Below are 11971 nucleotides of genomic sequence, written 5' to 3' on the forward strand. Positions count from 1 at the left end.
TCATATAGGCGAGATAGTCATGTTCAACGACAATGCCGTTTTACTGGTTTCCAATGTTATGAATTCAAAGGCATGATTGTGCAATTATTCAGAAAACGTATAGTATTTGAACTAGGCTTATTTCCTGGTTTTGATTGGCATTGTTGTCGAGCGGTGATCATCTACCTCGTTACCTTGAGCTACGGAACACAATAAATTGGGAAATACATGTAAGCCTTTGAAGAATGAACTAGACAACAAATAGATGGCATTAGAAAAAATGGAGTAGAAAGGTATAAAGTATGCTATTGAATCTAGTTGAGTCTTGATCCCCTAGGAAATATGGACTAACATGCTTCGATATAAATAACGCTATCCCCAACAGCGACAGCAGTACTAAATGGGAAGTTTGTGAAGCATCAACGTGGAAACAACCTTTATATATATGAGAATCATGGATATACATGTATGTGTAGTCTAAATATCCTCATCAATCCCCAACTCCTCTAAAATAGCCCGATTATGCGCCCCCACATCCGGCACGGCCTCCATCCGCGCATCACCCTCGTCCATTCCCGGCGGCAACAAAGCCGGCACCCTCCCCTTAGGCGTATCAACTTCCGTCCAGCGACCCCTAGCCCTAAGCTGCGGATGGTCCCATACCCCCTGCATATCATTCACACTAGCATTCGCAATAGACGCCTTATCCAGGCGCTCAATGACCTGCTCCGCAGACAGCGACGAAAACGCCTCAACGATAACCCCCCTCAGCGCCTCGCGGTTTTTCGTCCTCCGCGAATTATCCCCGAACCGCTCATCAGCCACCAGCTCCGGCCTTCCCAGCACGCGCTCACAAAAAGCTGCCCACTCCCGCTCGTTCTGAATCCCTAACATAACAGTCTTGCCGTCGCCCGTCGCAAACGGGCCGTAGGGGTATATCGCTGCGTGGGACGCACCAGCAGGCATGGGGCCCGCCGCCCCTCCATACGCATAGTACATGGGGAAGGACATCCACTCAACCATGCTCTCCAGCATAGAGATGTCGATATTGCGGCCTGTGCGGGCGGGGTCAGACGCGCGCTGGAGCAGCGCGGCCAGGATGTTCGAGTAGGCGTAGCTGCCGGCGGAGATGTCCGCGATGGAGATGCCTACTTTGGCGGGCTCAGTGCCCGTCCCGGTCACAGAAAGCATGCCGGCTTCGCTTTGGATGAGCAGGTCGTAGGCTTTCTTGTCGCGGTAGGGCCCGTCGGGTCCGTAGCCGGAGATATTGCAGACGATGAGCGAAGGGTGCTGCACTTTGAGGGCAGCGTGGGAGAGGCCCAGGCGGGCGGCGGCGCCGGGGGCGAGGTTTTGCACGAGGACGTCGGTCTTTTGCAGGAGGCGGGTGAGGACGGCGTGGTGGCGCGGGTTTTTGAGATCTAGGGCGAGACTCTCTTTGGAGCGGTTGGTCCAGACGAAGTGCGACGCGAGCCCGTTGACGCGTGTGTCATAGTTGCGCGCAAAGTCACCGACTTTGGGGCGCTCGATTTTAATGACGCGGGCGCCGAGGTCGGCGAGTTGGCGCGTGCAAAACGGCGCTGCGATCGCTTGCTCTAAACTGACGACTGTGATGCCTGCGAGGGGTTTCGGTTGGGAGTGGCTTGACGCATGGCGCGCCTGGGGGAGGCGGATGAGCCTAAGGGGTCTGGGTGGCATCTTCATCGATGGGATACTGTAATTGAGACGTGATTGTTGTTGAGGAGAGATCTATATATGACCTCGGCAAGCATGAGGGGAATCGGTGTGGATCCGGCTATATGCTGATAGAGTGTGGGGTAACGGCAAAAAGCCGACAGCGGTTACGTGCCGGGTACTTGGGATTCCTCCGCATTTAAATTCGCTTTCCCCAATTTATCGCTCCCCATCAGCCCTTTTGCACAATCATTGTCTTGATTAACAGCAACAATGACTAGCCTACGTGCTTCACGATCGTTATACAGCCGGTTGGGAGGCGGCAACCCCCGAGTCGCGACCTCCCTCGCCCGGAGACACCTCCCGCGAACCTTCTCCACAACCGCGCAACGCCCGCTAATGGACCTGACCGGGTTCTCCGAAGAGCAGCTCACAGTCCGCGACGCCATATCAGGCATCTGTTCCCGCTTTCCCAACACCTACTGGCAAGAGCGCGACCAAAACGAGCTCGACCCAAAGGACTTCCACGCCGCGCTGGCCAAAGATGGCTGGCTGGGTATTGCCCTGCCGGATGAGTTGGGCGGGGCCGGCCTCGGTACGCCTCCACACAATTAGGCATGCGAGCAAAGGATATTAAACACGGGCTAATGCGAAACAGGCATCTCGGAAGCAACAATGATGATGCAGACGATCACGCAGTCCGGCGCCGGCATGCAAGGTGCGCAGTCCATCCACGCCAACGTCTACGCGACGCAGCCGCTCGCGCGCTTCGGCTCCAAGGCCCAAGTAGAGGAGACCATCCCCAACATCATCAACGGCACATGGCGGACGTGTTTTGGCGTCACGGAGCCGAATACAGGACTTGAGACGCTCAAGTTGAAGACTCTGGCAAGCAAAACCCCCGATGGGTACTCCATCACGGGGCAGAAGATCTGGATCACGTGCGCGCAGGTCGCGTCGCGGATGATCTTACTGGCGCGGACGACGCCACTGGAAGAAGTGCAGAAGCCGACGCAGGGTTTGTCGATGTTCTGCATTCCGCTCGACCGTGCGGAGAACAACGGACTCGATATGCGGAAGATTAAGAAGATGGGCGGCCGCGGCGTTGACGCTAACGAGGTTTTCTTCGAAAACTATCCTGTCGCGGCGGATACGCTCATCGGCAATGAGAACGACGGCTTCCGTATTATTCTTCACGGCATGAACGCCGAGCGGTGTCTGCTTGCTGGTGAGGCTCTCGGGCTTGGTTATGCGGCGTTGGAGCGCGCCGCCCAGTATGCCAACGATCGGGTCGTCTTTGGTCGCTCGATTGGTCAGAACCAGGGCATTGCGCACCCGCTGGCGGATGCTTATATGAAGCTAGAGGCGGCGAAGCTGGCGACGTACCACGCAGCGCGTCTGTACGACGCTTCCCAGACGGACGAATCGATCCCGTTTCAATCGATCGGCGTCGCTGCCAACAGTGCCAAGTACCTTGCGGCCGAGGCGGCGTTTACGGCGTGCGAGCGGGCGGTCTTGACGCATGGCGGGATGGGATATGCCATGGAGTACGATGTGGAGCGGTATCTGCGGGAGTGTCTGGTGCCGCGGATTGCGCCAGTCAGTCGGGAGATGATTTTGAATTTCATCAGCGAGAAGGTGTTGCAGCTGCCGCGGAGTTATTAGAGAAATATATATTTATATACGGTTAGGACTATGTTGTATAGTATTAAGACATTGGTTGTGATAACATTTTAGAAATACATATACCCGTCAAGCCAATCTATACCCATTTTCTAAAAGGCTTCCTCTATATCTATACACGAGTCGTCCCCTTCAACACCCCCTGCATGCGCGTTGAAAGCGCCAAAAATCCAGCCCCCACCAAACAAGCAACTCCCGCAAAGATCTGCAACCCGGAAAAGTCCGTATCCCCCTGATGATGAAGGATCGCGCCCATAAGAGGCATTCCCGTCAGCGAACTCACCGAGATAATAAGCTGAAACGTCCCAAAGCGCTGGCCTAGCGTAGCGAGGTCGCCCATTTTCGCGGCGCAGGGCATGACGAGGGACACGACGCCACCGCTGAAGAAGCCGTATGCGATGGCGAAGACGATGATGCCTGTGTGAGAGGGGTGAAAGTTGAAGGGGAGCCAGAGAACGAGCATTGAGGCGCCGGTGCCGATTGAGCAGGTGGTGAGCATGTTGAAGTGGCCGAGCTTGTCGGATAGGTGGGGAGGGAGGATGCGGCCGGGGATGGAGGCGGCGCTGTTTTTATTAGTGTTTGAAGTGGGAGAGAGAGAAGGAGAGAGACACGCACTTGAGAATGGAAATGAGATACGAGGCGAGGCCCGTTGAGAAGCCCTTCTCCATGGCCATGCTGGTGAGATAGTCGAAGGGAGCCCAGAGTCCCCACCTGTTGAACCAGATTTGTTAATGCCATCCTTGGAAGGGATGGAAGGGATAGTAGCATACATCACACAAAAGCATCCAAACGTGTAAGACGCAAACGACGTCTCCTTCAGCAGACGCATATCCATCCACTTCGCATCCCCATCCCACTTCTTAACCGGCAGACGCCGTCGCACCAGCAGACACGCAATAGCCAGCAGAATACCCACTAAGAGTGCCGCATACCGCACAGCCGTAAAGAACCCGACCTGGCTCATCACTTTATGCAAGAAGATCGGGAAGACCACTCCTCCGAGACTGCTACCGCTAGTCGCAATACCAGCCGCGAGACCACGCCGTCGCACAAACCACTGTCCGACGCAAACCATTGCGGAGGTGAAAATGGCTCCGGCTCCGAGACCAAAGCAGAGTCCCTGCGCGAGGAATATCTGGTAGTATTCGTGCGCTAGGCTGGTCATGCAGAGGCCTAGGACGGCTAGAAGACAGCCTGGGTAGAGCACCGGAGCGGGACCATACGTGTCGATAACCCGACCATAGAGGGGGCCTGGAGCCCACATGAGGGCGACCTGGACGGCGAAGATCCATGAGATGGATGAGGGGGAGTAGTCGCGTAGTAGGGATTCCTCGTAGGTGGCTTGGAAGATGCCGATGCTGGGTTTGGTTAGCACCTTAGGCTTTAGAAATATAGAGTAAGAGTCTTACGCGTTCAGAAACCCAAACGAGCAGAACAGACAGAGAAAAGAGCCCATCAGACACAGCCATCCTTGTCTACCCTCCTCCGGGGGCAGTTGGCTCTCCCCAGGGCCAGGCGATACTTCTTTGGACGACGTGGACGACATACTCAAGAGTCATGTAAATCTACCGCGACGATCCAAGAGATCTTTTCCTCCGAGCTGATCGTCCAATCCATGCTACTTATACTCGGAACCCAAGAATTTTCGGTGAGGTTTGCTTTTCGTGAAAAAGCAATAAAGATCCACGGGCGCTGAGGCTGTAGCCACCCGTGTGACCGATTGGGACGGCTCCTGCAGCAGTGGCGTCTTCACTATTGAACAGCTGAGTATATTTGTCATAGCTCGAGGTGATAATGCATGGACGGATCTTCGGAATTGATCGTCCTCACAAATCGGAGCGAGCCCAGACTAGCCCATCGCCCACGAGGATGGGATAGATCGGCGGCGCAACAATGTCTGTACGAGAGAGAATCGGATTGATAGCCATAGGAATTATGATAAATCAACGGTAAGCAGAGCCAGTAAACACGCCACATCAACGCCAGCCCGTAGACTACATCTCCCCATCCCCCAATGGAATGCAAAGAGTTTCTTTCGAAAACGATCGCAACACTTCGATAACGGCCACATGCCCGTGAGAAATCCCACAATTCACCCCCATAACGCGCATCTCCGGCCAGATGCCCTCGGGACCGACCGTGCCCGGTACACGATCCTGTTCTTCTAGCTCCACCAGGGCCCGAGTGACGCGCGTCGCACTGGTGGCGTCCCAGAAACCCTCCCGATGCGGTGCCTGGGACAAGGTGTCGAGTGCACGGTACCGCAGGGTGCGATGGCGACAGCGCACGGCGATGAAGAATAGCGGGTAGATGACGCCGAGACCTAGAGCGAATAGTGAGGACCGTTCGGCCTCCTGTCTATCGCGCAGCGCCAGCGCCGCCCGGGCCTGGTCGATCGCCTCCTCGAACTCGGGTAGCAGATCGTCGTAGCTCATCTCCCCGCGTACGGGGTTGCGCACGAGCGCGATCTTGAATATGATGTAGAGGAACCGGAGGACGAGCGCCATCCGCTGCTGCTCCGCGTCCAGGGTCGGTGGCAGCGCGACCATCAGCACCTCAAATGCCTGGTACCACTGCTCGAGGACCTGCTGCACCCCTATGATCAGACTGGGTAGATCCCCGGAGCCGGGCTGATCGTCGTTGGTTGCGGTAATATCGGGCAGCGTGGGCAGACCATCGTTCAGGTCGACACGGTGTATGGGGAAGCTCTTCGCGTTGGTCTCTTGCATGATCCGGTTGAGGGCGGTGCTCTTTAGAAGGGCAAATGTCCCCTTGGCCTCCTGTATGGTGTGGAAAGCGTCCGGGATATGAATGTCCGAGATGCGACCGTAGACCCAGCCGATGCTGGGGTTGTTGGGTTTCCACTCGAAGAAGGATATGATCTGTATCTCCAGCAGGGCAAAATGCTCGACCAGCGCCCGCGTGTAGTAGGGCAGTTGCCGTTGGCGACGTAAGGTCTCCTGCTCGGGGTTGTCACTGCTACAGAGCTGGATGATCTTCATCCCGGACTCGTAGTGCATCTGGGCCGACTGGAATTCCTGCCGCACGACCTCGAAGCAGGTGAGGAGCAGGCACGTCGTGAGGCAGATGTCGGCCTCGTCCGGCATAAGTTTTCCGCGTCCCAGCTGGTGTCGCAGGCCCGACATCGACTGGCCATAATACTGCAGCGCATAGAACGCCCCGCCCGGATGCCGACGAGCGGCACCCTCGATGTGCAGGGCCCCTAGGGCGATGGCCGCCCGGCGGACCACGGCATCCTCGTGGGTCATCTGCAACACCAAACTCTGCCAGAAGTACGATGTGAACCATCCGCTGAGTTCATGCACGGTTTGTCCGCGGAAGAAGTCGAAACAAATGCATTCCCGTCGGGTGTTGAAGAGACGCAGCTGCAGGGTCGCGGGGACCTGCAAGCGCGCGACCTTGCGCGCTCGCGATGTGTCGGGCTCATCCCATCGACAGACCCATCCTGTGCGACGACAGCGCTGGCAGCTCGGTTTGGTCTCGTCGCATTTGACCCGCCGTTTTCTGTTTGCTTGGTTAGTTGCCATGGACCTCAGACGCCTGTCGGTGGTGGTGGGTTACCCACTTGCACGTCCAGCAGCCGTTCCTCGATTTATGGTGTTTCTTGCGCTTGCGGACCAGAGATTGCGACTCCATTCTGTGCTCCATATCTCAGTACGCTCTTTGTCGATTTGCGAAACATGATTGAAGGATACCCGCATTTGTGCACCGCGGGGGAGCTTCATCTTGTAGGGACCATTACAGCGGAGACATGGGGGAGACAATCGGGCATCCATCCAGCGAAAGACCCCGAACAAAGAAAGTTAAACCACCCGGACGGGTCCCTCTTAATCACACTGGTGAATGGACCCCCTTTTCCTTTTGGTTCGAGCTCGGGCATGAGGCGCCGTGGCTGGGCCCAAGTAGATCTATCGTCGCGCTAAAGTCTGGCCCCCTGCCCTTTCTTTGTCCTCTGTCAGCGGAGTCAGCGACTAAAAGAACCATCGAATGTTTCCACCTGGCCGTCGACCCTCACATTCCGATTGGCTATGATCGTTGTGTATCGACCAGTGGGACCCTGGTCTGACCGGGGATGAGGATATCCGTGCGTGTCGGTTGATTGGCCGTTTCCTCGTGTCACTCCGGCGGCCTTTGGGTTTCTTAAAGCGGATGAGTTGATATAATAAGTCTGACTTGTATGAATCCGAGCACACGGTTTCTTTGAACGTAAGCGTTTCACCGAAGAAAGCGACTCGATCGATCTGGAAGGGTCGTGATCGACCCTGGAGGGGGATGGGTTGTGGCCGGAGAGTCGGATCGCTGCAGCGTGGACGTTGTCAGAAGCAAACATCGGCCTAAAGGTAGTAATCACTAATCTTAGCAATTTTATAAAGATGGAAAATAGAATGAGACCACAACCACAATTCTAGGAACCTAGAGACTCTACACAACATCAGGCCTTGGTGGAACGTCAGCCGCTCGTGGGCTCCAGTCTTGGATGTCGACGCGCATTGTCTGTCTGACCTATCCAAAGTCAATCGGTAGGATTGGTGCTAGTTCCAATATGCCCCTAGGAAATCACCGTTAATCTCAGCATCGAGCCATCTGACTGGAATCCTCCCACATTCGTCCCCACTGCGGTTTGAGAGGCAACACGAAGTCGTCCCTGACCACAACGTGTAGCCACGAGGACCACCGGGATACAGGAGAGACTCCTTTGTGTTAGGCACGGGTTGTCAGCCTGCTTGTCGGTCTTTATTTTTCAATCTTCATCTCAGAGTGTGTTGAGAGGCAGGTCGGAGACGGATGTGCCGACATCTGCGGCATGAACGGAGATTGAGTGTCAGACTTCCGACCTACATCATGGATCGACCAGTGATATACCCCGCCTTGTGTGGGAGTGAAAGCTATCATCCTCAGTGAAGAATGCAAAAAAGCCCGGAGAAATGCACTCAATTCTAGCTTCTGTCTGATAGCCACGTTTTCTCCACGTTGTCGTGTCTGAGATAGATGTTGGGTGTGATGTCGCTTATGCACCGTGCCGGTGGTCAACGGTCGAGAGTCACCGGACAACAAAGGCAGCAGCAATATAATTGACTGCCTTCTTCTCTGTACTTTCTTATAATGAACGCAATGTGACGGTATTCCCGTTGGGTATTTTGAAGATATTGCGCCATGCGTATCCCGTATCTATCCCTAACAGCGCTTGTGGTCCTGCAGGTTCAGGGCGCCGAGTTGCTCGTCAACACGACCAGCGGACCCATGCAAGGATTCTACAACACCTCGTCACAGATAGTGCGCGCATTCCTCGGCATCCCATACGCAGAGTCTCCAGTTGGCGCGCGACGCTTCGCCCTCCCCGTTGCCAAATCGCGAGCGAAGAAACCATTCGTCGCCGATGTACTCCCTCCGATCTGCCCCGGCGTGTACAGCCCGTCCAACGAGTCAATTATCAGCGTGCTGCCATATCTCCAGGGAAGCCCTGGCGGCACTTCAGAGGATTGTCTGCGCTTGAACGTATGGGCCCCTGCGGCAGCGCATCCTGGTCGCAAAGGGAAAGCGGCGGTGATGGTGTTCATCCACGGCGGGATGTTCTACCAGGGCAGCCCCTCGTCACCGTTCATGGATGGAACTTACATTGTACGCGATAATGAAGAAGTTATTGTCGTCAGTATCCAGTGGGTCTCTGATATCACGGGGTCCCAAATTGGTGTTTAACAATAACAGGTATCGTCTGACGATATTCGGATATCCGGGTGCTCCGAACATCCCTCTGGTAGAGCAGAATGTGGGATTGCAGGACCAGGTTCGTCAATGTGTCTGATCCGAATGTTATTTTGTTTAACCATCGTCCAGCGCATGGCCATCGAATGGGTACATCAGAATATTGCGCAGTTTGGCGGTGATCCAGATCGCATCTTGCTTTTCGGCCAGTCAGCCGGTGCTGTCTCGACAGACATGTCTCTCTACGCGGTGCGAATCTCAAATGCATGAACGTCGAAACCTAGTCCTAACCGTCGCAGCACCGCGACAGCCCTCTCGTTCATGCCGCCATCCTTCAATCAGGCGTTGCAGGCATGTGGAACCACGACGCTCCGACTGCCCAAGCCAACTGGACCGAGGTCTCCACGGCACTGGGTTGTAGATCTGGACACGGTACCCTGAAATGCATGCGCGAGCAGCCAATTGACCAGATCATCGATGCGGTGAGGGCAGCAGGCAATACCTTCTACCCCGTGCAAGATAACATCACCGTCTTTCCAGACTACTCTGCCCTGTCGCGACAGGGGAAGATCGCACCTGTAGTGAGAATTTCCTGAATGTAGCGCAGTACCACTCACCAGGTGACGGCAAGCTGATCAGCAGCTGTATCCCAGCCCACATTAATCGGCATCGTCGATCGCGAACTCGCCATTCTGTACAACCTCAGCTCCAAAACGATCAACGAGACTGCCATGTACGTGCGCTCGCAAACCGAATTCAACTGTCCGACGCACGAGACAGTCCAGTATATTGCCCCACGTCTTCTTTATCATTGTACCACAGCTGACTGTCTCCAGTCTACGCTTGCAGAACAACATTCCCACCTACCGCTATGTCTACCACGGAAACTACACCAATATCAGCCCCGTCCCATGGCTTGGCGCCTACCACGGCAGTGAGTGAGACACCCACCTCGTACTTCTAGACTAATAAACCATGAAGGTGACCTGCCCGCGGTATTCGGATCTTACAATATGAGCGGTACCGGAATACCGTCCACGCCGCGCGAGATCGCTGATAATCGGTACATTCAAGGTGAGTATCATATCAAGTCCTCACTAATAGGTAGTGATTGACGAAAGCAGATGCTTGGGTGTCGTTCGCGAAAGATCCTCACAACGGCCTGGCCCGTTTGGGGTGGCCTAAATATGATCCTGCACGTAAGTCTCAAGAACCAAAAATGATAAGCAGCAATGCACTCTAACTACGATAGAAAACACCCTGGTGGATCTGGCTACTGGTAGCGCACAGGTGGCCACATTTTCGTCGTCCGATAAGTGGGATGGCAGTTGCAATGGCTCGCATTTTATCTCCAGCGTGAGACCTACTTCAGGACGTGTTCGAGTTAGGCAATCTCTCTAGTTTATGTATTTGATGGTTTGATATGTGGTGGTTATCAATTCAAGGTGTCATGCCCATAAATTTCAAGTTATACACCGAAGTCATGTTCAGAAGTCGGACGTCGATGAATTGCCAGTGCTACAAGGAGAATTGACCAACCACTTGAGGCATTGGTGTAGTATACATGATGAAGACAAGTCTTGGTAGGGCTACACCACGAAGGCCTTCCTAATCAAGTAGGATTTGTCACTACCAATAGAATCCTAAACCAGTAAGTAATAACAAAACCCAAGTTTCACACAGTTGCTATAATAATCTCTATTTTCTATAAATGGACGGTAGCAGGGTGGTCTTAATACACTCGGAACTCCTTTCCTCCTCCTCTTCCTCCTCCCTCAGCTATCTTAAACAATGGAGACCCATCGGCGATGACCATACACTTATTAACGATTATCCAGTCGGCCAACATGGTTGAAAGCAATGAACCCCGGTGCAGGCACACGGAACCCGTCATAGAAGGGACCGATGACTTTGACACCACCCTCCACGAGCCTGCAGCGCCCCGTAGCAATTTCATAATCACCACTGGAACACACCTTGACTTGGTCGCACTTGTCCAGGCAGTCATGATTAGAGGTAGCGGAGACGACTGAAATCTCGCTGCCCCTTTCGCTCTCTGTTCTGCGTTAATTATACTATTTGGGGCTATAAAGTTGTGGGTGTCTTGACGTACTCTGATCGCACCACACTCTCCAAAGTTCGTCGCCAGCGGCGCGGAAAACACCGCTTTGGTCGGGGCCTGGCGAAAGGCAGTCAGTTGGTGATTTTCGCTATGTAGATCTTCAATATAACTCACAAAGAATGTCCTGGTACGCCATCTGTTTGTTTAACTTGTCCTAACAGGTCTGCTCCGACTGCAGACAGGAAGTCGGGGCGTTCTGGAGCCATCTTTGTGCTTGGACAGAGCCCCGAAGCACGAGGGCGGAAACGGCAGTGGTGAACTTCATTTTGGATAGATAGATAATCGTATGTCTTTGAATCCTGCTGGACTGTATGATAGAAGGTTTGATGGAGAGAAGAATGCAGTGGCAAACAGGAGGTACTTATACCTCAACTGGGGATGGCTAACGAGGGTTCGATTCAAGGCTCCAGGGCACATTCCAATAATAATAATTGAAAGCTTTACATGTTTCCAATACCATAATGCTCCGTTTCCGGAGTCTTTCTCCTTCTCGACTGCGCCTTTTTATTGGGGTCTTCTCGATCAGGTACCCAGCTGCAGTCTTACATGGGTACAGCTTCATTGGTATCATTCAGCTCTTCAATATTTGTCAGATCAATACCATCCTCCCTTGATCAATATGTAAGAAACAGCTCGTCCCAAGAAGCATGTCAGCCCATGTACATTGAGCAACTTCCATCCGTAATAAGCCGCTACACCAAAAAGCTGACCCGCATTTAAGAGGTGCTTGACCTTGCTGATATCCTCAACGATACATTGATTGCTAGGTATCTTGTATTGTTCTTGAAAAAA

The 11971-nt window shown here is 53.9% G+C and overlaps 6 protein-coding genes across 6 annotated transcripts; 2 read left to right on the forward strand and 4 right to left on the reverse strand.

The window, feature by feature from the left end:
* Positions 1 to 456: 456 nt before the first annotated feature.
* Positions 457 to 1674, reverse strand: BDW47DRAFT_121831 (CaiB/BaiF CoA transferase family protein; the record flags this gene model as incomplete). Its single annotated transcript, XM_024815713.1, has 1 exon — positions 457 to 1674. One exon carries the CDS (start codon positions 1672 to 1674, stop codon positions 457 to 459), a length of 1218 nt encoding a protein of 405 aa, XP_024676741.1.
* A 249-nt stretch (positions 1675 to 1923) lies between these two features.
* Positions 1924 to 3315, forward strand: BDW47DRAFT_121832 (acyl-CoA dehydrogenase family protein; the record flags this gene model as incomplete). Its single annotated transcript, XM_024815714.1, has 2 exons — positions 1924 to 2245; positions 2309 to 3315. 2 exons carry the CDS (start codon positions 1924 to 1926, stop codon positions 3313 to 3315), a joined length of 1329 nt encoding a protein of 442 aa, XP_024676742.1.
* Positions 3316 to 3400: 85 nt separating this feature from the next.
* Positions 3401 to 5054, reverse strand: BDW47DRAFT_97753 (MCT family MFS transporter). Its single transcript, XM_024820486.1, has 4 exons — positions 4743 to 5054; positions 4104 to 4691; positions 3949 to 4044; positions 3401 to 3896 (listed from the first exon to the last, which is right to left on the reverse strand). Exons 1-4 carry the CDS (start codon positions 4877 to 4879, stop codon positions 3446 to 3448), a joined length of 1272 nt encoding a protein of 423 aa, XP_024676743.1. The 5' UTR covers positions 4880 to 5054; the 3' UTR covers positions 3401 to 3445.
* Positions 5055 to 5327: 273 nt separating this feature from the next.
* Positions 5328 to 6990, reverse strand: BDW47DRAFT_121834 (uncharacterized protein; the record flags this gene model as incomplete). Its single annotated transcript, XM_024815715.1, has 2 exons — positions 5328 to 6858; positions 6920 to 6990. 2 exons carry the CDS (start codon positions 6988 to 6990, stop codon positions 5328 to 5330), a joined length of 1602 nt encoding a protein of 533 aa, XP_024676744.1.
* Positions 6991 to 8508: 1518 nt separating this feature from the next.
* Positions 8509 to 10458, forward strand: BDW47DRAFT_121835 (carboxylesterase family protein; the record flags this gene model as incomplete). The annotated part of the gene is made up of 9 exons (XM_024815716.1): positions 8509 to 9011; positions 9061 to 9139; positions 9190 to 9306; positions 9357 to 9638; positions 9711 to 9841; positions 9894 to 9991; positions 10039 to 10131; positions 10182 to 10256; positions 10310 to 10458. The coding sequence occupies 9 exons, from the start codon at positions 8509 to 8511 to the stop codon at positions 10456 to 10458; spliced, it is 1527 nt and encodes a 508-aa protein (XP_024676745.1).
* Positions 10459 to 10880: 422 nt separating this feature from the next.
* Positions 10881 to 11444, reverse strand: BDW47DRAFT_121836 (uncharacterized protein; the record flags this gene model as incomplete). The annotated part of the gene is made up of 3 exons (XM_024815717.1): positions 10881 to 11113; positions 11171 to 11236; positions 11339 to 11444. 3 exons carry the CDS (start codon positions 11442 to 11444, stop codon positions 10881 to 10883), a joined length of 405 nt encoding a protein of 134 aa, XP_024676746.1.
* Positions 11445 to 11971: the final 527 nt, after the last annotated feature.

The sequence above is a fragment of the Aspergillus candidus genome, assembly GCF_002847045.1.
Source record: "Aspergillus candidus strain CBS 102.13 unplaced genomic scaffold BDW47scaffold_1, whole genome shotgun sequence".
Classification (NCBI taxonomy): Eukaryota; Fungi; Ascomycota; class Eurotiomycetes; order Eurotiales; family Aspergillaceae; genus Aspergillus; species Aspergillus candidus.

Excerpts from the sequence above, each read along its gene's own strand:
- BDW47DRAFT_97753 (XM_024820486.1), bottom strand. The coding sequence starts at position 4,879 with ATGTCGTCCACGTCGTCCAAAGAAGTATCGCCTGGCCCTGGGGAGAGC. Across the intron at positions 4,692-4,742 it reads TCGTTTGGGTTTCTGAACGC|CATCGGCATCTTCCAAGCCA; the intron begins GTAAGACTCTTA and ends AACCAAACCCAG. Across the intron at positions 3,897-3,948 it reads TATCTCATTTCCATTCTCAA|CGCCGCCTCCATCCCCGGCC; the intron begins GTGCGTGTCTCT and ends TAATAAAAACAG.